Genomic DNA, 23,778 nt, shown 5'->3' on the forward strand with positions numbered 1-23,778 from the left:
AGGTCCCTGAGTGTCAGTGACGCTCACCACCAAAGAAACCTGCAACGTCGTGTCAACTCCATCTCACTTTGTCTTTTCTATTTGAACTCCCCACAACTTGTTGTCGGGGGCATTCCATTCGTTCTACACTCTACTTGTAAACATATCTCTCGTTTTATTGTTGTATTGTCTGCAATTGGCGCCTTTCTCGCGCCGCCATCGCCCGCATGGACGCGCTGCTGGCGCTCCCGGCGCGGCTCCTCGTGCCACTCTGGGCCTGGGTCAAGGCGACGCCCGTCCACATTCTGCTCACGCTCTTCGTCTCCCTCGTTCTTTTCACTCTTGTCTTCGTATGCCCCCATGCTTCGAACTGAGAAGCAAACCGTTCAATTAACCGTCTCTAGCTCTTCATCGTCCTTCATCTCGTCGCGCCCAAACCTCGGCCAGTCCTCCCATCCGAAAAGACCTACATCACCTCCAGCTCCTCCTCCCCCAAACCTACGAGCCCACGCACCCTTCCTTGCTGGTACGATCGCTGGCTTGCCGAACGGCACCTCATCGAGCAGCAGTCCGTTCACCAAGATGTCGCCTACTCGACCCCTGATGTAGCCTCCTCCATCGAGCCCGCCGAGCTGCGCCTGAGCGTTGTCTTCCCAGCATACAACGAGGAAGAGCGCATCCTCCCCACCCTCGAAGAGGCCGTGGAGTATCTGGACGAATACATCGGCCGGTCAGGCAGCGTCAAGGCCAAGGCCGAGGGGACTAAGAGACACCCGGCCCGCCATGCGCACGCGCACGACGAGAAGGCGAGCGGCTACGAGATCATCATTGTGAACGACGGCAGCACCGACAGGACCGTGGAGGTGGTGCTGGACTTCGCGAGGAAGAACAAGCTGCATGATGTAATCCGGATCGTGACGCTGGAGAAGAACCGTGGCAAGGGCGGAGGTGTCACCCACGGCCTGCGCCACGTCAGGGGCGAGTACGCGCTCTTCGCCGACGCAGATGGCGCATCGAGGTTTTGTGATGTGAGGAAGCTGATCGAGGGATGTGAAGAGGTGGTGGATGGCTCTCACCGAGGCGTTGCCATTGGGAGCCGCGCTCACCTCGTCGGTAGCGAGGCAGTTGTTAAGGTACGTGTGGCATATTGTTCCTGGGCTGCGTTGTCATTCCACTTGACCGGCCACTGACAACACCAGCGTTCTGCCCTGCGAAACTTCCTCATGCGCTCCTTTCATCTCGTCCTCACCATCCTCACCCCTCCCGCCACATCGCGCATCCGCGACACCCAGTGCGGCTTCAAGCTCTTCACGCGCGCCGCCCTCCCGCACATTGTGCCCTACATGCACGCCGAGGGCTGGATCTTCGACATTGAGATGCTCATGCTCGCCGAGTCCGCCCCCGCCACGGCCATCCTGGGCTCGGACGGCTCCGTCATTGGTAGCAGCGCCGGCATCAAGGTCGCAGAGGTCCCCATCGAGTGGCACGAGGTCGGCGGCAGCAAGCTCAACGTCGTCCGCGACAGCATCAACATGGCCATTGGCTTGGCCGTCTTGCGTGCTAGCTGGATGTTGGGCGTGTATAGAAGACGGCTGACCTAGACCTCTAGCCCTCCATCCCCCTACGGTGGAAGAATACCCCAAGCATTGTTCCCCTCCCCCCCCTTCTTCTCGATCAGCCCCCCTGGGCACATTTCCGCATGATCTGCTGGCTATAGATGCGTTTTACTCTACGTTGCATTTTTCAGCAGATGAATCAGATCTCGATGCTTAACGAACAGTACATGAGCCATGAACCCGGTCTCGGTGCGCCTCATCATGTGTGAAATTATCATGGCATTATTATTAATATGCATACTTGTATCTCGTAGACCCATAATAGGTAGTAGTAGTAGCAGGTCTCTCCAAATGCACCCATCTGTACCTAGTAGTCGTCATGTACATGGCTCCCATAACGCACAAATCTGCTCATAGTACCCATGTCAAGTCATTTCACGCGCGCCAAAACGCCCTACTGCCAAACAAACCCATTATTCTTTTTTTGTCACTCGCTGCCAACCCCAGACACGCTCATGCCCTCTCCAATGCCGTGCTCACCGGAAGCCCTCACGCCACATGACGGGTATGAATACCACGCTGGCCCTCCAGAGGATGAGGAGCATGTCCATGAGCGCTAGCGGGGCCTTCCAGAGACCCATCGGCCCGCCGACGATTTCACAAGCGTTGAGCCAGATGGCGAGGAAAGCGACGCTGAAGAAGTGGTATGTAAGGACGAGGGGACGCTGGAGGATGGCGCCGAGCATGCCCGACGGGCCGTCCGTCATGCCACGCTCGAAGTAGTCGAAGCAGCCGCGCTGCAGGGCGCGCAGCTGGGGATCGTTGGCGGCGAACAGAGCATAGAGGGCCTGGGCGAGGGTGTTGACGATGCCGGTGAGGTACTTGCGGCGCCAGTGGAGGGTGTCCATGGCGGTCTTGATGGCCTTGGTGTCGCCCAGATCGGGGACCAGGTCCGGGTGGAGCAGCTCGGAGAGGATGACGGCGTCGTTGAAGGCGACGCTCATGCCACCGCCGGTGAGGGGATGGCGCATGTTCATGGCATCGCCGAGGACGACGAGGCCATTGGCCGGCTGCTTCGATGGCGGGAGCCAGCTGTTGGGCATGCTTCGGGGGATCTTGCCATCCTCTAGGGCCTTGACCATGGCTGTCCGAATCGGTTCGGGAACGGTAGGGAGGACCCAGTTTTGTATGTAACCCCGGACACCGCCCGCCGCAGGGCTTGCCTCAGGGATGTCTGCAGGTACGTCGATGAGGCAGCGAGTCTCGCGCTTGCCAATCTGGTACAGGAGGACGGGGAAAACGGTCCCGATGATGACCATGGCGTGGTTTGGCTGGAGCAGAGGGCAGTCGATGAGCTCGAGGGCGTAGAACTTGCTACGCACAACGGGCGCTCTCGTAATGACCTGCTTCCGGAACTTGGAAGCGTACCCATCGGCAACGATTGTGAGCTGACCAAAGAAGGCATCCTGTGTCTTCTCTCCCGTCTCCTTATTCGTCGTCTTGGTCTCAACCCCGAGGATCCGATCGGAGTCCTCGCCGCGGATTGTGCTGGTCACCTCAGTCTCGATGACGGTAATGTTCTCGTGCGCCAGACAGGCCCTCCTCAGCTGCATTATAAACCGCCCGTGGTGAAAGCCCCTGCCGACTGGCCTCTTGCCCTCCTTGCCCGCACCGGACCACTGGTGCGTCACGTTGCCCTCATCATCGATGGTCGGGTACGGGACAACCTTGGGCGTCCCATGGTACATGACACAATAGCCGTGGCAGGGGATGGAGTCAATATCCTCGAGGCAATGGCCCAAGCCCAGCTTGTTCAGCGCCGCGACACCTCCAGGCTGCAGCAGCTCGCCCACAATGCGATCCGGCTCATGCATCCATCGCTCGAGGAGTATGACCGAGCGCCCCTGGTTGGCAAGCGCATAGGAGATGGCGCAGCCAAAGATGCCTGCACCGACGACCACGACATCGGCCTCATGATATTCCTCACGCCGCCGCGCACGGGCGTCGACCGGTTCAGTCATCCTGGGTAAAGTGTATATATCTTCGAGATGGGAATTGGTAGGGGGGGTGGCGGTGCGGTACCGAAGATCGGAGCGGGTCGGAATCGTGCAAGAGGTGGATAGAGATCAACCTGCAAGGCCAATGTGTCCGAGGGCGTTGACTATCGTGTTCGTGGCATGTGTGAGCCGCAATAAATCTCCGGTCGTCCGCAACCGTGAGAGATGAAGATGGAAGGTGATGCGGCTGGTCATTGATTTTGTATGTATTGCGATGGAGATGACCCTGAAATTTTGCCAGGCTTCATTTCCAGCGATTCCAGGGGCCAAAAGCACCAACAACCCACGAGTGGCGCCACTCTCTTCTCACCGCCCCCGCTTTGGCCCAATGACAGGCCTTTGATCGTCAGCCACCTCGCATGTGATGGGCGCCGTCTCACACCCCTCGTGGCATGATTGCGACCCTGATCGTACGATAAAGGCCAAACCATGCAACCCTCACCATAAATCAGTCATGGTGTCGCTGCATTTAGACCTGCCAAGCATCCGTACACTACAAGGCTTACTACGATAGGTAGTACATTCATACAGACTTGGCAGGACGGTGTACGGATACTATCTAGCAGTATTCAACCCGATATTGCTAAGGATTGCTGATGGTAACTGCTAAGCGGGAAAAGTATTCATCCATCTGTGGTATTGTTAAACATCGTATGTACTAAGTAATTATACATCCATTTCAAGACACGGCAGTTGCCTCGGACTTTCTTGGCTGTAGATCCGAGGCTTCCCGTTCCGCGTCCAAGGGGTTCCCTTGTGAAACTGCTTGGTTTGGCTTCAACGTTATGTATCTTACAGGCGCGCTCTTTGGAGTTGAGGCTTTGCCAGAATGTTGCATAGAATCGCGACAGAGCTTGGCGAACGAGTCCATCATCTCCTCCCTCTGGTCGGGGGTCTGCTTGCATTGAAAGCCATATTCGAATGCGGAATTAAGCTTCGCCAACGCTGCCTCCTGGTATCGAGTGTCGCGCTTGGACCTCGGGAAAGCCAGCCGTTTGGCCACTGTTTTCATCGCCAGCTTCATGGTGTCCATGCTGACTCTAGTGCCTGTCCACCAGCGCTTTTTCTCCATGAAACTCGAGAGAACTGATCCAAGTCGATTGTAGAGCCCCAGCCCAGTGAAGGCATAAACGAGGTTCGCAAAGTTGTAAGGATCGTACAGCAGATCTCCTCCGCCGTTCTCGGCCGCCGCCATCTCGCAGATCTCGATGGCAGCAAGGCTGTGTTTGGCTATACAACTGCTTTGAGAAGCCATGTTGTACACCATGGTTTGGATCCTGAAGCCACGCCGCAAATTGTGGCGGACCATCTTGCGCGGATCTACCCCCTCGACGATCTGCGCCACTAACAGTGGTGTCAACACCTCGCTGACATCGAGGCCTCGTTTGTGTGACTCGTCAACAAGCTTACTCGCTTGCGAGGTCGCTCCATTGTCCAGTTTGAGTCGTGCCATTACAGCAAGCCGCAGACATCGAAGAGAGGAGGCAATAGTCGAGGAGCAATCCTTCTCATATAACGCCCATACCTCTTCCCAATTGCCATCGTATGCGCAGGCCTGCATAGATTTGAACGCTTTCACATCCGCACGGTTCTCCCCTGAACAAAGAAGTTCTGCGGATCGGATCTCCCTCGTTTCCCAGTCTTCAAGCTTTTGTTTTGGCGTCAAGCGGCGAGACGCCCTAGCCTGCTTCGTGCTGGTCTTTGGGATGACATCTGGTGGGGAGACATTGGGGTCTAGTTCGCGCAAGGCTTCGTAAAAGCGGAAAAGCTCCTCATCGCCAACCCGCCAGCGTAACCGGAACATGAGATAGAGCTTGCGCAGAAATAGCTCGTCAAGTCGAAATCCATTGTGAAAGGCGAACTGCAGCCATGAAAGCATTGCCTCATGATCTAGGTTGGCCGAGTGATGCCCCAATATCGTATACATCCATCTCCTCTTCAATGGCATGCGGAACTTTGTCACCAAACTTTTGACAGCGTCTTCGAAATCATCCGGTGGAAGACGCTGTGCCCAGACATCGGTCAACGATCGAAGTATGGTTTGCATCTCTTTCGAGCCTGGTGTTGCAATTTCCTCAATCCGTAGCAAACTGGGTTCAAAAGATGGACCCTGGCAAGTGGCAGCTTCGGCAATGATGAGAGGACCCCAAAGGTTGGGGTCGTTGCTTGTGCGTGTCGCATTGATCTTATGAAGCTCCTTAAGCTCCTGGAGACATATGGCAACATCACCGTATTTATATGCCACCTGAGCCAGGGAGCGGTGTAGCTTGTATTCGGTGTCTGGGGTGAGTTCCAGGAATTCAGAGAGCCCGGAATCGCGGAGGGTATGGTAAACTCGCTGAGTATTAGGCGGGCTCTTGAAGAGCTCTCCGTGGCCTTCCAGGAGCCGTTGAACCGAGGTACCATCTAATGTGAAAGTAGACGGTGGTAGTTCAGACAGATACCGGAGGAAGTGCTGCGTAGCCTCGCGGTTCCCAGTCTCGGCTAACGAACGTAGCAGAGATACCGAAAGCTGGGCAACATTGTTGTACAGTGGCATGACCACATCGAGGGCAGCTCCCAGTCTGCCAGGACTCAGCTGAATTATGGTCTTCAAAAGCCTCCTGCAGTGAAGTCTCAGATTTCGTGTTACCAAGGAGCCGCGCATTCGTGGTTTCTGAGATATGATGCTCTTGAAGATCTCAAGTCCGAGGTCTTGATAAACAGCAGCCATGGCTGGGTCAAGATCGGGGGCTTCTAGCTTCTCCAGCAAAGGCCTCAGGTAGGGAAAAACGTAGAAAAAGCGTGGATAGCCTTGGGCGTCGTAAGATGGGGGTATCTGGAGGAGGTGCAAAACGCCAAGTGACACGGGGTCCAGATGAGCTGAATCCCCAGACATGACCGCATCAAGCACCTTCGAGGTGGTCGTAGTGGCTGCAACCTCAATTTCCCCTCGTGGTCGGGATTTGTGCGGTGGTTCGGTTTGGAGTTGACTGCGGACCAGGGGTTCACCGAGCGGCTTCTCCAGCCGGGATGGCAAAGCTCCGGGCGGCCGGGCTGCTAGAAGAGGCATGTGGGAGGTCGAGATATCATTTGTGTCACGTAGATTCGTCTGAGATGTAGATGAACGGTAATTTGATGGGCTCGGTGAGCTTGGCGTAAGATCGGCGGGTACCTCCAAGTGGTCGCAGTGTGGTGCGTTTGCAGCGTGTGACTGTATCTCGGCACTGTTTCTCGATGAAGATGCATTCTGGCTAGGCGACGAACGGCGCTTTCTACGGCGAGGTGCGTCTGCCGTTGGGCGGACGCTCAAAAGCTCCAGGTCCGATTCCGAAAGCACCGAGTCCCACATGGCAAGTGGCCGGTGGCGGGCCTTGACGGTATGTAGTTTCCGGGCATTGTCGATGGCTGCTCGAGCAACTTTGGTTCGACGACGGCGTTCTTCGGCCAGGAGGATGACAGAGCAGGAGGTGGTGAAGACGAGTCCACGCAGGGCGTTCAATGCTGCTCTAGAATGGGCAGGGTTGGGAGAGGCCATTTCGAGTGGCCATGGCCAGGCATGCAAGTCAATGCACGCCGGCAGAGGCCACAATCAGATCTCGCAAATATCGTGACGTATTGAATCGGGGTTGGCCGTGGCTCAATGACGACGCATCTCGCTGACTGCTGGGAGGGACGTGAACATTAAAGCTCTCGGGAACTTGGAAATCAGGGTCAGCGAGGAAGAAAGTTGAAGCTTTTCGGCAATTCGTCGGTGGATGCGTCAAAGTGGGGACATGGGGTGATTTCCTGACAGGCTCATCGCGAACCCTCCATATATTAGAGCCCAGACTTCCAATTCAGAGCCGGCTTCAGAGAAATGGTACGTACCCACTATTTCTTCTTCATCAGAGCACCCAAACACGCATGTGTTGCAGAGCAACTTTTTAAATACCTAGAGCAAACTAAACTCTATTCGGAAAGTTCCTACTACCTTATATACTAATTCTTTTTTTTTCCTGCGAATTACTTTATTAAGCAGTATATACGGAGTAGACTCTGCGTATTGGAAATGCTGCTCTGCATATTTGGGCGCTGTTCTTATCAAGCTTGACTTTTGCATTCCCAGTAGCCTACCTCTCAATGGCGACGCCCAAAGCAGTTCTAGGCAGTGGGAACTAGCCCGTATTCGAACAGCGTGCCAACTTGGAAGCCACACATCTCCGTCCTTAACCCCAGATTTCCCCCCCGGTCTACCCGGAGGCGCGTTAAACACAGGATACTACGAGTACTAATAGTAGTAGTAGTACGTAATACTATCCTTGATTGTCGTGCGGGGTGCATTTAAGGCAATAGGCAATCTTAGGCATCCACTGCTCAAGAGTCTCTTTTCCGGAGTTAATCTTCGGACTTTGCAGCTATGCAGGGGGTTCTACCGAGGGCAGATCAATGAGATCACTACGGCGTTAATGCACCTCCATTTGCTTAATGTTGAAGGCAAGCTCGGCAGGTTGACGGTACGTTCGGACGGAGTTTAGATTTCTAACCGTCAAGTCAATGGCCAGTGACAAAGCACTAAAGTCCGGCATGGCCTCACGATGAGGCAAGACCAGCGTACCAAGGCTGGGCTAACCACAAGGCCAGGTGGTACTTGACTTATCATTAGTCGAGTGGCACGAAGTATAAAGCCGCGGCAGCTGTCTCTTGCCTTTTTTTTTTTCCTTCCAAGTATCTAAGCTCTTAACTTCTCGACTAATTCTGTCTTCCACCACTATCGACTGATCCATAGTACCTCTACAGTACGACTTTGCATCTCTCCACGTGTATGTCAACACGATATCCATCACCATGACCCCCCTGCCTTCTGCTCCGCCCGCTATCAGCCCGCTCGGCCGCTATCGACTGCTGTCTCCCAATGCCTCGGTCAGGGTCAGCCCCATCTGCCTGGGGGGTATGAACTTTGGTGAAGCCTGGTTAGTTGTATAACCCCGTCACGTATTCTGGACCTGAAACTCATCGTCAAATCTGCAGGAAAGACAGTTTGGGAGAATGTGACCATTCGACCACAGAGAGCATTCTAGACTTCTACTATGATCAGGTGAGCATCTTTCTCGTTGCCTCTACAGGGTAGATTCGAGGAACTTTCAGCTGACTTTTTATCTAGGGAGGTTCGTGAGGAGTGCTCGTCGTCAACATCTCCCTCCTTGCTTATATATACGTCTAGGCAACTTCATTGACACCTCGAACAACTACCAATTCCAGGAGTCTGAGAAGTGGATTGGAGAATGGATGAAAAAGAGAGGAAATCGTGATCAGATTGGTATACATCCCCAATCCATAGTAATGAACCACGGTTTGGACTGGTCCACTAACCAGGGATAATGTCCCATCCTCACAGTTCTCGCAACCAAATACACCACCAACTTCCGAGCAGGCCCTAACCACCCGCCTATTATGGCAAACTTTGCTGGTAATGGGACCAAGAGCCTAATCACGTCGGTCAACGCCAGCCTGAAGAACCTGCAGACGGACTATATTGACTTAGTGAGCTCACATATAGCTTCGTTGTACAAGTGTGGACATGCTGATAGTGATTTCCTTGCAGCTCTATGTCCATTGGTGGGACTACAACACATCAATTCCTGAAGTGATGCAGTCTCTTAACCACCTTGTGGCCTCCGGCAAGGTCCTGTATTTGGGCATCAGTGATACTCCTGCTTGGGTTGTTAGGTACGTTATATGACACAGAGATCTACGTAACGTTCCATCTGACGCTTTCGTAGCAAAGCAAACGAGTATGCCAGAAATCATGGTCTTCGCACGTTTTCTGTTTACCAGGGTCGCTGGTCTGCGGCTTGCCGTGATTTTGAGCGCGACATCATACCCATGTGCAAGGATGAGGGTATGGCTATCGCACCCTGGGGCGCCCTTGGCGGCGGCAAGTTCAAGACGGAAGCGCAGCGTCAGGCGCGGGGCGGCCGCGGCACAGATGTGACTACCTTGACAGAGGACGACATCAAGATCAACCAGACACTAGAGCGTATCGCCAGCCGCCTCAACACCGCCATCACTAGCGTTGCCATGGCGTACGTGATGCACAAGGCCCCTTATGTCTTCCCAATTGTGGGTGGGCGAAAGCTTGATCATATCAAGGGGAACATCGAGGCTTTGACATTAGCCCTCGCCCCTGAAGACATCAAGGAGATTGAGTCTGCAGTGACGTTTGATTTGGGCTTCCCCCACAACATGCTTTGGGGCAAGGAGGTTCCCGATACCAGAACCAAGGCCGGGTTCCTCCACATGGCCGGAACTATTGACCATGTCCCCGAAGTTCAGGTATGTCGCTCTTGTAATCACATGGTGGAGGTATAACGATCGCTGACCTGGTTATAGCCGATTGTGCCGCACAAGGGAGGGGAATAGGGTGTCCGCTTCAAGTCCTACTGCTGGCAATGGTTTTCGGGCATAACCCAGCCGAATCAACCTTACGACAAACCTTTTTGGCAGGGCGCGAATAACGGATTTGTCAATGGCAGGTGGTGAGATAAGATGGTATAGCATAATTGATCTCGGGGGTTTTGATCGGTGCTCTTTAGTGAAGGTTCCAGCTCGACTTGGGTTATACTCTTAGTTCGCGAGTGCCACTAGTTACGCGTCCCTGTGGTGCGATCTCAATTAGTATGGAATACTGGGTGCGCCAGGCGCCAGTAGGTACTATTAAAACTTATAAGAGGCGATCAAGTCTTCCAAAATTTGATTGCTCTGATACGAGGTTGAGGTTAAGGCCATCGGAGGATGAGCGCCCGAGCGGTTGTGCCTTCCTCGAGTATTGACTACTCAAGTTAAGGCAGTAACGTTCCTGCCAACCTGGGACCCACGAGCGCCATTGACATTCAACTCAAGCTCAGAAATCTTCACTTACTTAAGTCGTGTTGTGATTACAGGAGTCTTCCAATATTGCCGCGAACCATTGGTAGTGACATGGTGAGATCCGATACGTCCAGACGCAGTTGTCCTCCGTCAAAACGCGCTTCTCTATGGCGGCGGGCCCCCGAAAGATGGAATCGCCTAATTCAAAAAGCACAAGAAGGACAAAGAGCCTACCTATGTTCTCTAAATATCTCGAAGACTTTCAAATATCGAGGTTGAGTCCGCTTTTGGAGCATGACTGGACTCAGCAGGCACCTCAAGGTCACGACATGGTACAACAGACACAAGATGAAGTATTTCCCGATTCATCGCTCAAATTCCGGCATACAACCCTCAGCGGCTTTCCAGGGCCAAAAATTCCTGTTGAGAAAGAACAACGCACCCCTCTCCAGGGTAGACCGAGGCCGGCCGTGAGCCATAGGAATCAAGACGACACCCGAATCTTCACTGAAGACGACAGCACTGTGACAAAGAAATCGCCCCCGCCTCCAAGAAGACGCCATTTAGAGGCCATTGTAGACAATGCACCAGAGCCAAATGTTGCGAAGCGCAGTAAATCACCGCCTTCAGCGGATGTTGCAGACATCTTAATGACACCTCCCAAAAGGAAGCTTAGACGAGTTCCTCCTCATGCGCCACGAGATATAGAGAGAAAGGGCAAGTACACCTTCCACAAGGGTGTTCAGATAAGAGACTACCGAGTCCCAGTTGCCAGGCTTCCGCCGGTTATGTCTTGGAGTCGACAGTTTCAATGCCGCGATAGCTTCGACGGTTATGAAATCTCAGCTGGCCTCCCTCGGCCGATGAACAGATCGAGAGGCGAACCTCAGTTTGAGAAGAAAGGGGGGAGATTATTCTCGCCGGAAGAATTGCTGACTCCGCAACACACCCCTCTATCAGATAGCCCAGCGTTCAGAGCAGTGGAAGGATTTGAGATCAAAGAGATGGAAGATCAGAAGTAATTCGACAAGCGACTTAATATTCCTGACAGTAATGTATAATAGACGTCGATGTAACCTAGCAATTTGAGAAAACGCAATATGGCAATCACATTGCCCTGAGCCAGTTATGATTTATAGCATTACCATCGACTCATAGGTACCATCGCGCCATAGGGATGAAGTTCACTGCAAAGGATATAGTGCCTACTTTCTCCCCCAAGCCATCACGAATTCCGCAATTACAACATGTGAATCCCATGTCCAAGCCAGAACGCCATTTAGAATGAAGCCGCCATAGAGCACAGTTATTTATTTCGCACCTTTGCCCTTTGCTTCATTTTCACCAAGTTCCCGAATAAAGATGGCTGTCTGGCCCGCACCCGTATAATCCTCCTGGCCAGTCTCGAAGCCGGGGCAGACCCCGATGGCGAGGTATTTGCCGTCGCCCGAGAAAGCCAACGCAGCAACGTTGTTCGGGAACCTCTGGTACTGCTTTAACCTCCTCTTCGCCTCGGCATCCCATAGCGCCACCGTGCCATCACCGCCTCCTGAAGCGAACGTCCCATGCACGGGATGAAAGACTAGGGCGTTGACAGGGTAGACAATGTCGCCATCGCCATCAGGAGCCGCTTGCCTATGGCACTTGAAAGCATACTTGCGGGCCTGGGACTCGGCCGTATCCTCGAACCACTCCACGGCAACGCGCCCCTCGATGCTGCTCGTGGCGTACCCGGCGTCGGTGGGCATGCAGGCCACGGCGCGCGTGAGGTAGCGCAGAGACGACTCACGCTGCTGCCAGGGCTTGAGCTCGGTGCTGCCGGTAGAAAAGAGGGCCTGGATGTCCTTGAGGTCGTAGATGTTGATTATGCGCCCGGTCATGGCAACGACGACCTTGCTCGGGCTGGCGGCGAGGGCGTGGGGCTTCCCTGGGAGGGCGATACGGATAGGGCTGCTGGAAGGATCACGGATGTTATGGAGGTTGAGGCTGCAATCCCATGACGCAGACACGAGAACGCCTGGGAGAAGCATCAGTACTGGTCCATATTCCGTTGCCTGGTCATACACCACTTACCATGGGATGGGCTGTATGCAACACAGCGCACAGGCGCGGCATGTTTGCTAAGAGCAGTCATTTCTCCGGTTTCAAGATTGATTCTGTAGCGATTCGTTAGCCTCCCGTCTCATAGCCTTCCCTGAATTCCCCATACCTATTCACGACCCAATCCATGCCAGCCGTGAATGCCTCGTTTTCGTCGTCGCCAAAACAGACATCCATTACGGGTGCCCTGTGCTCATACGTCCGGAGCAAACTAGCCTCCGTGTTGGCGACATTGTAACTGTACAACTTCTTGTCCCATGACGAGACGAGGAGCTTCGTAGAGGGACCAGGCGCGAATGCGAGTGCTGAGACCGCGTCGCCTGGCGGCGGGGAGAGCTCGTATTGTGTCGCTATTGCTTCATTAGCTTTTCTGATCAAATGTGGAGCTCAAATGGTCGGATTCCGACGACTTACCTGGAGCCATGGCCAATTGTGTTGACCACCCGTCTAGTCGATGTCGTCGTGATGAAGCTTGAATGTTTACTTCAAAGGTCACGTGCAGATAGCTCCGCAATCAAAGATCCCGCAAGGACCGGATTCTGCCGTGGTTTACCGCTTGCCGCTCAGCCACACCCCGCCACACCCCACCATGAGTGGTCGCTGAGGAAAATGTCAAAATTATGACTCCTCACTGCTCTTCACCTCAACATACACTCACGAGTGCGACGAGATCACGAAAACGGCGAAATAGTCCCGATTCTCACGCCTTGAGACCCCTGGAATATTACGAACGACCAGCCGCCGAATTTTACTTCGCACGACCCCTTGAACTGCGCAGAATCTGGGAACGTCTTTGGGACCCGAACCCCACCTTGCCATACTCTACCAACCCGACCAACCCCGTATATCCTTGATACCACGACAACACCGCCAAGATGTCGTTAACAAACTGCCGCTTCTACGAGGAGAAGTATCCCGAGATCGATAGCTTCGTCATGGTCAATGTCAAGCAGGTTCGTCGCGACCGGTCGCCGCCCGAGCTCTAGAAGCAACCCCACATCTGACTGGGAAACAGATCGCCGAGATGGGTGCCTATGTCAAGCTGCTCGAGTACGACAACATCGACGGCATGATTCTCCTCTCCGAACTTTCGCGTCGACGTATCCGCAGTATCCAGAAGCTCATTCGTGTCGGGCGAAATGAGGTTGTTGTCGTTCTTCGAGTAGACAAGGAGAAGGGTAGGATTTGACGACGGATACGTACTCTAGAGATCGGGGGGTGCTGACAAGGAATTAGGTTATATTGATCTGTCAAAACGCCGTGTGTCTCCGGAGGATATCGTTAAGTGCGAGGAGCGCTACAACAAGAGCAAGATGGTTCATTCCATCATGCGCCACGTCGCCGAGAAGACCAACACCCCGATCGAGACCCTGTATGAGAGCATAGCGTGGCCGCTGAACCGCAAATTCGGCCATGCGATTGACGCCTTCAAGCTCTCCATCACGTGTGTACACCCGAGATGTCCGCAGCCGGTCAAAGACTAACATGGCGCAGCAACCCCGAGGTCTGGAACGATATCACCTTCCCCTCGCAGCCCGTCTCCGACGAACTGAAGCTCTACATCAGCAAGCGCCTCACTCCCCAACCCACTAAGGTCCGCGCCGATATCGAGGTCACTTGCTTCGGCTATGAGGGCATCGACGCCGTTAAGGCTGCCCTGCGAACCGCCGAGGAGAAGAACACGGAGGAGTCCCAGGTCAAGGTGAAGCTTGTATCGCCACCACTGTACGTCCTTACCAACACGTGCCTGGACAAGAGCCTGGGCATCAGTCGTCTCGAGGAGGCGATTGTGGACATCCGCAAGAGCATCCAGGGTGCGGGAGGCAACCTCACGGTCAAGATGGAGCCCAAGGCCGTGACGGAGAGCGATGACGCGGAGCTGCAGGCTCTGATGGAGAAGCGCGAGCGCGAGAACGCCGAGGTCAGCGGCGACGAGAGTGTCAGCGACAGCGACGATAACATTCCCGAGGTCTAAGTCCTGGGTATGGTTGTTTCAAGCGAGAATGTAACACCTGGTTAAACCGACCAGTGCAACAGAAAAAATCCTGCATGTCTGGGGATGGATTTAAAGGGGCGTCAAAGGAAAGAATGACGGGCATTTTAGAGGCTGCATTGGAGACCAGAAAAGTGCTGTTTGTGAGACGGCAAGGAGTCTCACCTCATTATGAGTCCAGGCTTGTGTAGTGAGGGTGCGCAGAGAGTGGGGTGCAAAAGCGCTCACTCCGACGCCCCGTTGCAATGATCGAATCCGAATATATTTGGTTCAGCATTAAAACCCGTACTATCTGCGCATGTTGATATGAAATTGAGGCTGGACATGTCCTGTAATAAAAGCGCACCCATGTCGTACTTGGCCCCGAATTGCCGACCTAGATTCGGAGTCCCCTACTTAGAAGACGCTAGTGCCAAAACCTCAGGCGGATTTTCAATGTCAGCATGCCAAACCTTGAACTCAACACACACAACTCTTGCTCATAAACCACCATCAACCGCCACACGGAGAGCCATGGCTCTCAGCTCGCTGTGGAGGCGAGCGACAGGCGGGGCAGGCGTTGCCAAAGCCGTGAGCTTCAACCTCGTCGGCCTCGCAACATGGATCCCCGTCATCGCCTGGTTCAACCTCTATGTCGCGGAGCTGACATACGTGGACGGAGCGTCCATGTACCCGCTCATGAACTCTGACAAGAACTCGACGCTGCGGCAGGATGTGGTGTTGACGTGGAAATGGATGCCGCAGCAGCAGCTGGAGAGGGGGATGGTTGTGACGCTGAGGTGTGTTTACCAACTATTTTTGGGGCACAGGCGACGATCGAGAGCTGACGAGGGAGAGCAGGAGCCCGAACCATCCGGAAGTTGTAGCTGTAAAGCGTGTCGTTGCTCTGGAGGGCGATATCATCAGGACGAAGCCGCCGTATCTCGAGCCAACAGTCTGGGTGCCCTATGGGCATGTCTGGGTCGAGGGCGATGGTCCACCAGGGTCAAGCCTGGACAGCAACACCTACGGGCCCGTGTCAAAGAGGCTCATCACGGGGAAAGTGACACACATAATCTATCCCTTCAATAAGCTTGGGCCCATCAACTGGCGAGATCATGAGCGGCAGCTGGTGGAGTGAGGACGAGCTTGTACGGATACGAATCTATGTATTTCTAGAAATGTTGGCATAATCGGCGTCGGGGTCAAATGGGGTATGAAGCTATATAGACATCCATTCGGAATTTGAACACCCATTCCATATCGCACAACTATTGAAAATTCCAACCGAATTCTGTAATAGTAGTCGTGTCAGTGGCGCTGGCATATTACTTACTGCACGCCGTGGGCCAACGCGAGTCGTCCTGCAGTCGTACCACCCAAAGGGTGCACGGACCAGCGCGGTCGGAGGCCTTAGTACTCGGGGATCGGAGGCCGTTTCCTACCGAAAAAAAAGACCGGATCCTCGAAATTTCTCTCGACATCAGCAGGGCCATGCGAGCGCTCAGCGCCCACAACCACCTCCCAGACCGACGCATCACTCTCGCTGATACTCCCTTGTAGCCGCACAGGCCCATTCACCGAACAAATTTCCGCGGCTGCGCGACGGTATTCAACGCGCCGACGAGGCCAACCACACCCACCCCCTGGGCTGCGACATAGAGAATCGTCGCACGGCCAACTTCCCCGAACGTTTCTAGACATCTCGCGATGCCGGGTGCCATCCAGACCATCCCCAGCCGCACAGAGAAAATAGAGGACTCGCGCGCGGCGCCCGTACTATGAGTCCCGGGCAAGATGTCGAGTCCGAGGGCAGGCCGCCTTACCTACATGTACGCACACACGAACCTCCGTCTGTCCATGGCTGTGAAGAAACAATCCGCTGACTGGTGTGTCACTATAGGCTATGATTGCGGGCGGACTAGGAGGCTCGACGGGTGATATGCTCATGCACTCGCTCGACACGGTCAAGACGCGACAGCAGGGCGACCCCCAGGTCCCGAGCAAGTACTCATCACTCGGACAATCCTATTACACGATATGGAGGCAAGAGGGCATTCGAAGAGGGTTATATGGAGGATGGATCCCTGCTCTCGGGGGTTCGTTCCCCGGGACGGTGCTCTTCTTTGGCACATATGAGTGGAGCAAGAGGTTCCTGATAGACCATGGGCTACAACATCACCTTGCCTACCTCTCAGCCGGTACGCTCCAACCCCGCTCTCATACGACTTTATATGTCTAACTTCTGCTAGGTTTCTTCGGTGATCTCGCTGCATCCATCGTTTACGTCCCCTCCGAGGTCCTCAAGACCCGCCTCCAGCTCCAAGGCCGCTACAACAACCCACACTTCAAATCGGGCTACAACTACCGCGGGACCCTCGACGCGGCACGCACCATCATCCGCACCGAAGGCAGCGCCGCCCTGTTCTACGGCTACGGTGCCACCCTATACCGCGACCTCCCCTTCTCGGCCCTTCAGTTCATGTTCTGGGAGCAGTTCCACGCCTGGGCCCGCCGATACAAGCAGAGCCGCGACGTCGGCGTGCCCCTCGAGCTCCTCACCGGCGGCCTGGCCGGCGGCCTCGCCGGCGTCATCACCTGCCCGCTCGACGTGGTCAAGACGCGCCTGCAGACGCAGGTCAACGACCCGTCCCCCCAGCACCCCAAGGACCAGCAGACGACGCAGCGCCGCCACATCTCCACCTCGTCGCCCAGCACCCACCGCCCGCGCCCCGGCGCCGCGCCGCTGCGCACCTCGTCCGTCATCACGGGCCTGCGCGTCATCTACCGCACCGAGGGGCTGGCGGGCTGGTTCCGTGGCGTAGGGCCCCGCGGCGTGTGGACCTTTATCCAGAGCGGGTGCATGCTCTTCCTCTACCAGCGCCTGCTGCGCAAGATGGATTCCTGGTTCCCGCAGGAGCGCAAAGACCTATAGATGGCAAGCCTCTTTACAGTGTCTTTTTTATTATTATCAATGATTGGATCATGTGTGTAACAACAGTATTATAGATGTCGGGGATAAGTGTAGATGTATATCACATACAGGGGCCGGCATGGTTGGGCGTTGGGGATTAGAAAGAGATCGAATTGTTTTCTTCATAGACATAGAGCATACAATGTCATGGCCACCTTTTCATTTGAATATTGTGACTAGTCATCCTGAATTGTACCATGACTTCTGAAGTGGCTCACAAGAGGCCTGGATCCCGAATTTCTCTTCTTTAATAATTCATAATCGCTCGCCTCGCTACGTGAGCATCTGAAAGGATATCAAGAAAAAGCAAGGGTATATATATAGTATGCACACATTCGTGTTCCGTGAGGAACTCAAGCAACAGATGAAGCCACCACCCCCAGTCCAAAAGATATTCATCCCATATTAATCATGCCACGTTCACACGTCGGGATCACTGTCGCTGTCGCAGGTAATGACCGCTGGCTTAAAGTCGTCCAGGCGCGACATGAGCTCATCCCGCGCTGAGCACACAACAAGCGCCACTGTCAAGGCGTTCCAAACGCTCTGGTGGTTGTCGGCAAAGTTGACGTCCACGTGGAAGCTGATGTAGCCTTCGCCACCCTTGGATGAGTCGGCCGTCAGGATAAAGACGGATGTCCCAAGGATGTAGAGGCCGTACACGACAGGAGGTCGACGGCGGTACCCAGTCTTTGGCGGCGGTGTGCGCGGGGGAGGGTCAAAGGCAGCCAGGGGTTTCTCGTCCGGCTCCGTCTTGATTTCAGTGTCCATCTCGCTCAAATTATCCTCAGTGAGGCGGGTCTCGACGCTCTCCATTAGCTTTGTGTCCTCAAACTGGGCCAGCTCGTCTATATCAGAGGCGGGGGAGCTTTTCAGGATTCGGCGTTTCTTAAAACCGTAATCAAGCTTCCGCCGTGGGGTCAAGTCGGTATCCGGCGATGCAGTGGCCAGTTCATCCCAGGTCAGCTCGGGCGTGCTTGAGCACACATCCCGTCGCCTCTTTATCCCCGCTCTAATCCTGCTCCTTAGTGCGCTACGCCTCCTGGACCGCGAGCCCATTATTCTGGGCTCTGACGTGGACCAGAACTCGGCGTTTCGGTCGCACCTGTAGAACTCCCTCTGTAGTTGCGACAGGGCCCTCATGCGAGCCACCATGAATTGGACAATATCATCCTGAGTCTCGGGGGCATCAACCACTTCAGCAACAATGTTGGGAACTGCCTTCAGCTGATCATAGCCTCCATCTCGAGCTGCCCATGCGATAAAGTCGTCCAAGGAATCCTTGATCAGATTGGCCGCTTTCCTCCGCAGCACCTTATGCTCGCGGCGCTTGCCAGGGCTTTCAGATTCAATAAGGGTCCTCACAGACAGGGTGAGGTCGACTAGCCGCGTGATAGAAGCGGTCGCTGCAAGCTGTTAGTAACAACTACTTTCAATAAATGCAGGTGTACTTGCCTGAAAATTCCTTGGAGCCATCCTTGGAATGAGCGTAGATGATTGGCGGGTACTCATCCGACGTCTCAAAGATGTCCTCTGGAATTGGGAACCCTCGAAAGTCCAGGGTCCAGTGCGAGGGAAGCATGGGGAGATCCTGTCTCAGATAGAGAATCTCGAACAACCTCTCTTCATCTCTGGCCCAGTTCCTAGAGCCGGGGTACAGCTCCTTGGCCATCTCCATTCTCTGCGAAAGGTTCATTTCGGTCCCGGCCTCTTCAACTGATGGTATTGGGGTTTCCGTGTCTTGATGCGAAATTTGGGCTGATGTATTCGTGTCGTTAGCCTCTCCATGATCAGACTGGCCCGACTGACCAGATGTCGGATCATGAGCGTCTCTTGTAGGGGCCGGACGATCCATTTTGAACAGTTTCCGGATGGACCCGGCCCAGACATAAAGGGGTTTTGTCGAAAATTTCATTATCAATGATGGGATCTTTGTTTTCGAGCTCCCGTCGAAATGCAACAAAGGGACATGATGTAGGGAGGGTGAGCGGGTGATGAAGTCTTCACTAGAGACGTTGCAGGGTTTGTAATGTGCTCTCAGCGCTTAGAGCTAAACGTTTAAAAATAGAAGAAGATGGACTAGATTATTCGGTCTTGTTCCTTATTGTTCCTTGTTGTGAATGAGGACAATGGGTCGTGCATTCCAAAGGTATCTGGCTTATTACATTCATTCACCGACCTCGAATGAGGTTGAAGGTGGGTAGGTGGGACGAATGAGAACAGCTCAACTCGCCCAGGTGCGCCTGCAAAGCACCAGAAGGAGCCACCCGGACTCCGGCGGGGGAACAACTCAGACTCCGTATCCACCAATCACAGACAGCAACACCCTTCCAGGCGAATTTCTTCGACTTCAACGCTCGTCAACCAGTCGCGACATCAGCCCTTGAGCCACGACAACCGCGACCATGGCCGAAGCAGCAAAGGCGGCCGCGCGCCAAGTACCGGCCTTCAGGCTAGGCAAGAAGCAGGTCTTTCTGTAAGCTCTCTCACCCAAGAATGCCTCCCTCCCAATTCGCAAGTACTAACGCATGCGATGCAGACCCAGCCATGTTGTGACCTTTGTCCGAAAAGACCACCTCCCCCCGAACGAAGCCTGCTTCCACGTGCCCCTGCGCTTCAACAAGTTCGACCTGCGCGACTACCTCTGGAATCTCTACAGCGTCGAGGTGAGGAAGGTGCGCTCCTACGTCAAGGAGCAGCCGCTCACGCAGCGGATCGGCCTGCCCAACTCGTGGTACCGCCCGCAGGCCAAGAAGTACATGACGGTCGAGCTGGCCCAGCCGTTCCAGTGGCCCGCGCTGCCCGAGAACAAGCAGCCGTGGAACAAGGACATGTGGGACCTGCGCGAGCAGAAGATGGAGGAGCAGCGCAAGGAGCAGAGCATGTCGCACCGCGGCAAGATCCCGCTGCCCAGCCTCCAGAAGGAGGCCAAGGACAGGCAGGAGCTGCGCAAGCTGGCGGAGAAGATGCTGTCGGGCGAGGTCAAGTGGGAAAACAATGTCAAGCTGGACCCGAAGTGGGAGAACATCGTGGCCCAGAGCCAGGCCAAGGACGGCGTGAAGGTGGAGGCGGTTAACCCTGAAGCCTCGGAAGGCAAGGATGGTGCACCACTGAGGTGAGGGGAAAGGTGGTCAAGGTCGAAAGAGGAAAAATCTGTTGTATTATAGTATAAGACGTACGATACATGTATTCTACTACCCAAGCATGGAAGATCAGACGGGTAGCCTGAGCAATAATGGAGGGGAATTGCATCCCCAGAGCCTACAAGGCCTGTTCCAAAGAAGCCCAGTGTTCCGGTTGTTGGAACTGCAAAACCTCGTCTCCCCAGCTCCACCAGCCAGCAGTTAGGTTACGGGCAAAGACCTCGAGGCCAATGAAGCTCGGTCCAAGGACACGGGCGAACAGGCCCCTCAGGTTCGGCTTCCGGGAGTGCACGTCTGGGACCGCAACGATGGTCCTGGAACCAAGGCCGGCGGGCGTTGGGGTCCCGACCCGCTTCGCTATGAGCAGCTTCTCCCAGGGCTTCCTCCACGTCGAGTCGAGGTCGAAGATGGGGTCGCCGGCAGTAGTGACCTTGAGCCACGTCCACTCTGCCACCTGCTCCAGGCCCCAGGAGGCAAAGAGCCCGGAGGGACCGGTCACAAAGTCGAGAACACTAGACCTGTTAGTTATCCAGATGCCGACGAGGCCAGCAGGTGCGAGGTGAGATGGTATGGGGACGTGGTCAAGAAGGTGAGACATGGCTTTGAGGTTGGGGACGGTGGAGTAGTTGTGCGTCTTGCGCCTGGCCGAGCGATTGGGCCATGGGGGGTCGAGAAGCATGAGATCAAATGCCGGTGCTGAGTCGCAGACTGTCTGGCTCAGGTCCTGGAGAGAGCCATGAAGAACAGTGGCTTGCTCCGGTATGAATGGGCCGGCATCGGCGGGGAACAATGGTGGAGGAGGATCCCCATGGGCAAGGAGGCGTGGGAGGTGGAATGGACCGGGATGGGAGATGTGGAGGTGGTGCAGGGCGCTCTGGCAGGCGGCGGCGGTCATCAGATCGGCTATTTGGGCGGCGGGGGACTTGGTCTGGGGTGCGGCGGCTTCGGTGACCAGCTCCAAGGCCGCGTCCCTGCATTTCGGATCCGGTGTCTGGAACGGGACGCCGAGCGGCTCAGCCGACAGGATGCGCCTGGGCGGAGGGGCCCGGTCATCGGGCAGCGCCTGGCTCTCGTCCAGGGTGCGGGGGATGTCGAGCACGACGATGCCTACGTTGTCGCTCTCATAGAGCACGCTGTCGCAGCGCATGCTGTCGCGGGCCATGCCGTCGCTGATGTCACGCATCAAGCTGTCGCGCATCAAGGCAGCGTCCCCCGCGTTCGTGGTTGATGAGGAGGAGGGCCAAAGAGCGGTGGCGGATTTGTCAAGCTCGGCAATCCTCGGCTAGCTGGGGCCAGTGGCTCCTTAACCCGCCATCCGCCCCTCCGAGTGGCCTCCGGGGCTGCTGTAGGGGACTCCAGAAGTTCAATCACAGTGCAGTTCAGTGCAGTGCGCGATTCAGGTCCCAGCGGGTGCCACCACTTAAAATTCCATCCCCCGGAGATAGACTCCGCATGACGTCCACCCGCAATCCCACTGTCACGAGCGGTCCCGAATTTCTTACCCGGTCCACCGATGCAACTCCCGCTCTCCTGGCCCTAAGCCGCGCCTCGATTTCTTACCTTGCAACACCCCGCAAGTATTAGTATTATTCCCCCAGAACACAATACCTGTACACAACACTCCCAGAGCACGCAAATCGAACCGATCACGGCATGACGGTCCCTTAGTCGCCGTCCTTATCTCGATCAAGTCAGCCCTGTGCTGAGTCGAACCGCATTCGAATGCCCTCTGCCCCCATGAACCATGCCTCTTCCATGTCGGAGGTGACGCGCGAAGATACTCTGAAGCACCCTGCTGCCGCCCCCGCCTCCAAGGGCCAGCTTTCCCAGGCCGCCCAGCAGGATTTGGCGGCCCGCCGGCACACACGATCATGGGACTACGTCTGGAGGTCCGGCGTCGCTGGCGGCATGGCCGGCTGTGCGGTAGGCGCTTCCCTCCCCTTCTCTGTCCGAGCAAAGCAACCATACTAATGCGATTGCATTCAGGCCAAGACTTTTGTTGCGCCGCTTGACCGGGTCAAGATTCTCTTCCAGGCCAGCAACCCGCAGTTCGCGAAATACACCGGCTCTTGGTTCGGTGTGGCCACAGCGATGAAGGACATATATGCGCAGGACGGGACCCACGGCCTGTTTCGCGGCCACTCCGCGACTCTCCTCCGCATCTTCCCCTACGCCGGCATCAAGTTCCTAGCCTATGAGCAAATACGCGCCATCGTCATCCCCTCCAGGACCCACGAGACGCCGTTCCGACGCCTCATCAGCGGCAGTCTCGCTGGCGTGACCTCCGTCTTCTTCACATACCCGCTCGAAGTCATCCGCGTGCGCATGGCGTTCGAGACGAAGAGCGAAGGCCGCTCATCCCTAGGATCCATCTGTCGTCAGATCTACAACGAGCAGCCCGTCCACAAGACAGCCACTGCGAGGCTGCCCCACGCGCCGGAGCCCGTGGCCGAGGCCATCCAAAACGTCGCGCCGCGCATTGGAATCGTCAACTTCTACCGGGGCTTCCTCCCCACCATGCTGGGCATGCTGCCGTATGCGGGCATGTCCTTCCTGACCCACGACACCGTCAGCGACCTGCTGCGCCACCCATCCATCGCCCAGCACACCACGCTGCCGCGGAAGAAGAACCACCCCAAGGACAAACCCTCGGCGCTGCGCTCCTGGGCCGAGCTCTGCTCCGGCGGTATCGCCGGCCTCATCTCCCAGTCGTGCTCGTACCCGCTCGAGGTGATACGGCGGCGCATGCAGGTCGGCGGCGCCGTGGGCGACGGCCGCCGCCTTCGGCTGGGCGAGACGGCGCGCATGATCTTCCGCGAGAAGGGCCTGCGGGGCTTCTTTGTCGGCCTGTCAATCGGGTACGTCAAGATCATTCCCATGGCGGCCATCAGCTTCTACACCTACGAACGCATGAAGCTCGTCTTTGGTATATAGAGCAAGACGGGGCGCGCCGGGTTGTTGCATTCTGTGTTTTAGTTTTTCGGCGTTGGCGGATTTGTGTGAGCATCAAACATTGCTTTTGGACAAGACGAAGTCGGCATGAAGCGAGCGCTAGACGTTAGATATGATTCGAGGTCATACATACATACCTTGCAGTGTAAATGAGTACGTAGACATTACATGTACCTATGGTACCTGGGTATATAACATACACGACTGGTTCCAAGTT

General features: G+C 55.4%; 12 protein-coding genes across 12 annotated transcripts; 7 read left to right on the top strand and 5 right to left on the bottom strand.

The window, feature by feature from the left end:
- Positions 1-206: 206 nt before the first annotated feature.
- ALG5 (dolichyl-phosphate beta-glucosyltransferase) lies at positions 207-1,580 on the top strand (the record flags this gene model as incomplete). The annotated part of the gene is made up of 3 exons (XM_083192504.1): positions 207-329; positions 384-1,112; positions 1,179-1,580. The coding sequence occupies 3 exons, from the start codon at positions 207-209 to the stop codon at positions 1,578-1,580; spliced, it is 1,254 nt and encodes a 417-aa protein (XP_083051561.1).
- Positions 1,581-2,071: 491 nt separating this feature from the next.
- ERG1 (squalene monooxygenase) lies at positions 2,072-3,556 on the bottom strand (the record flags this gene model as incomplete). The annotated part of the gene is made up of 1 exon (XM_083192505.1): positions 2,072-3,556. The coding sequence occupies one exon, from the start codon at positions 3,554-3,556 to the stop codon at positions 2,072-2,074; it is 1,485 nt and encodes a 494-aa protein (XP_083051562.1).
- Positions 3,557-4,271: 715 nt separating this feature from the next.
- ACO1O0_003046 (uncharacterized protein) lies at positions 4,272-6,305 on the bottom strand (the record flags this gene model as incomplete). The annotated part of the gene is made up of 1 exon (XM_083192506.1): positions 4,272-6,305. One exon carries the CDS (start codon positions 6,303-6,305, stop codon positions 4,272-4,274), a length of 2,034 nt encoding a protein of 677 aa, XP_083051563.1.
- A 2,093-nt stretch (positions 6,306-8,398) lies between these two features.
- ACO1O0_003047 (NADP-dependent oxidoreductase domain-containing protein) lies at positions 8,399-9,973 on the top strand (the record flags this gene model as incomplete). Its single annotated transcript, XM_083192507.1, has 6 exons — positions 8,399-8,501; positions 8,775-8,870; positions 8,949-9,094; positions 9,156-9,280; positions 9,334-9,886; positions 9,944-9,973. The coding sequence occupies 6 exons, from the start codon at positions 8,399-8,401 to the stop codon at positions 9,971-9,973; spliced, it is 1,053 nt and encodes a 350-aa protein (XP_083051564.1).
- Positions 9,974-11,730: 1,757 nt separating this feature from the next.
- On the bottom strand, positions 11,731-12,944 carry BUB3 (WD40-repeat-containing domain protein; the record flags this gene model as incomplete). Its single annotated transcript, XM_083192508.1, has 3 exons — positions 11,731-12,406; positions 12,630-12,870; positions 12,935-12,944. 3 exons carry the CDS (start codon positions 12,942-12,944, stop codon positions 11,731-11,733), a joined length of 927 nt encoding a protein of 308 aa, XP_083051565.1.
- A 451-nt stretch (positions 12,945-13,395) lies between these two features.
- Positions 13,396-14,495, top strand: ACO1O0_003049 (translation initiation factor eIF2 subunit alpha; the record flags this gene model as incomplete). Its single annotated transcript, XM_083192509.1, has 4 exons — positions 13,396-13,473; positions 13,536-13,698; positions 13,757-13,964; positions 14,015-14,495. 4 exons carry the CDS (start codon positions 13,396-13,398, stop codon positions 14,493-14,495), a joined length of 930 nt encoding a protein of 309 aa, XP_083051566.1.
- A 531-nt stretch (positions 14,496-15,026) lies between these two features.
- ACO1O0_003050 (endopeptidase catalytic subunit) lies at positions 15,027-15,633 on the top strand (the record flags this gene model as incomplete). Its single annotated transcript, XM_083192510.1, has 2 exons — positions 15,027-15,292; positions 15,354-15,633. The coding sequence occupies 2 exons, from the start codon at positions 15,027-15,029 to the stop codon at positions 15,631-15,633; spliced, it is 546 nt and encodes a 181-aa protein (XP_083051567.1).
- A 719-nt stretch (positions 15,634-16,352) lies between these two features.
- ACO1O0_003051 (mitochondrial carrier domain-containing protein) lies at positions 16,353-17,427 on the top strand (the record flags this gene model as incomplete). Its single annotated transcript, XM_083192511.1, has 3 exons — positions 16,353-16,358; positions 16,396-16,693; positions 16,745-17,427. 3 exons carry the CDS (start codon positions 16,353-16,355, stop codon positions 17,425-17,427), a joined length of 987 nt encoding a protein of 328 aa, XP_083051568.1.
- Positions 17,428-17,886: 459 nt separating this feature from the next.
- ACO1O0_003052 (uncharacterized protein) lies at positions 17,887-19,321 on the bottom strand (the record flags this gene model as incomplete). Its single annotated transcript, XM_083192512.1, has 2 exons — positions 17,887-18,805; positions 18,918-19,321. 2 exons carry the CDS (start codon positions 19,319-19,321, stop codon positions 17,887-17,889), a joined length of 1,323 nt encoding a protein of 440 aa, XP_083051569.1.
- A 550-nt stretch (positions 19,322-19,871) lies between these two features.
- On the top strand, positions 19,872-20,585 carry MRP20 (mitochondrial 54S ribosomal protein uL23m; the record flags this gene model as incomplete). Its single annotated transcript, XM_083192513.1, has 2 exons — positions 19,872-19,942; positions 20,006-20,585. The coding sequence occupies 2 exons, from the start codon at positions 19,872-19,874 to the stop codon at positions 20,583-20,585; spliced, it is 651 nt and encodes a 216-aa protein (XP_083051570.1).
- A 142-nt stretch (positions 20,586-20,727) lies between these two features.
- On the bottom strand, positions 20,728-21,771 carry ACO1O0_003054 (MT-A70-domain-containing protein; the record flags this gene model as incomplete). Its single annotated transcript, XM_083192514.1, has 1 exon — positions 20,728-21,771. The coding sequence occupies one exon, from the start codon at positions 21,769-21,771 to the stop codon at positions 20,728-20,730; it is 1,044 nt and encodes a 347-aa protein (XP_083051571.1).
- Positions 21,772-22,346: 575 nt separating this feature from the next.
- Positions 22,347-23,543, top strand: LEU5_1 (coenzyme A transporter; the record flags this gene model as incomplete). Its single annotated transcript, XM_083192515.1, has 2 exons — positions 22,347-22,532; positions 22,596-23,543. The coding sequence occupies 2 exons, from the start codon at positions 22,347-22,349 to the stop codon at positions 23,541-23,543; spliced, it is 1,134 nt and encodes a 377-aa protein (XP_083051572.1).
- Positions 23,544-23,778: the final 235 nt, after the last annotated feature.

This window comes from Amphichorda felina (genome assembly GCF_050947745.1).
Source record: "Amphichorda felina strain 45539 chromosome Unknown scaffold_3, whole genome shotgun sequence".
NCBI lineage: Eukaryota > Fungi > Ascomycota > Sordariomycetes > Hypocreales > Bionectriaceae > Amphichorda > Amphichorda felina.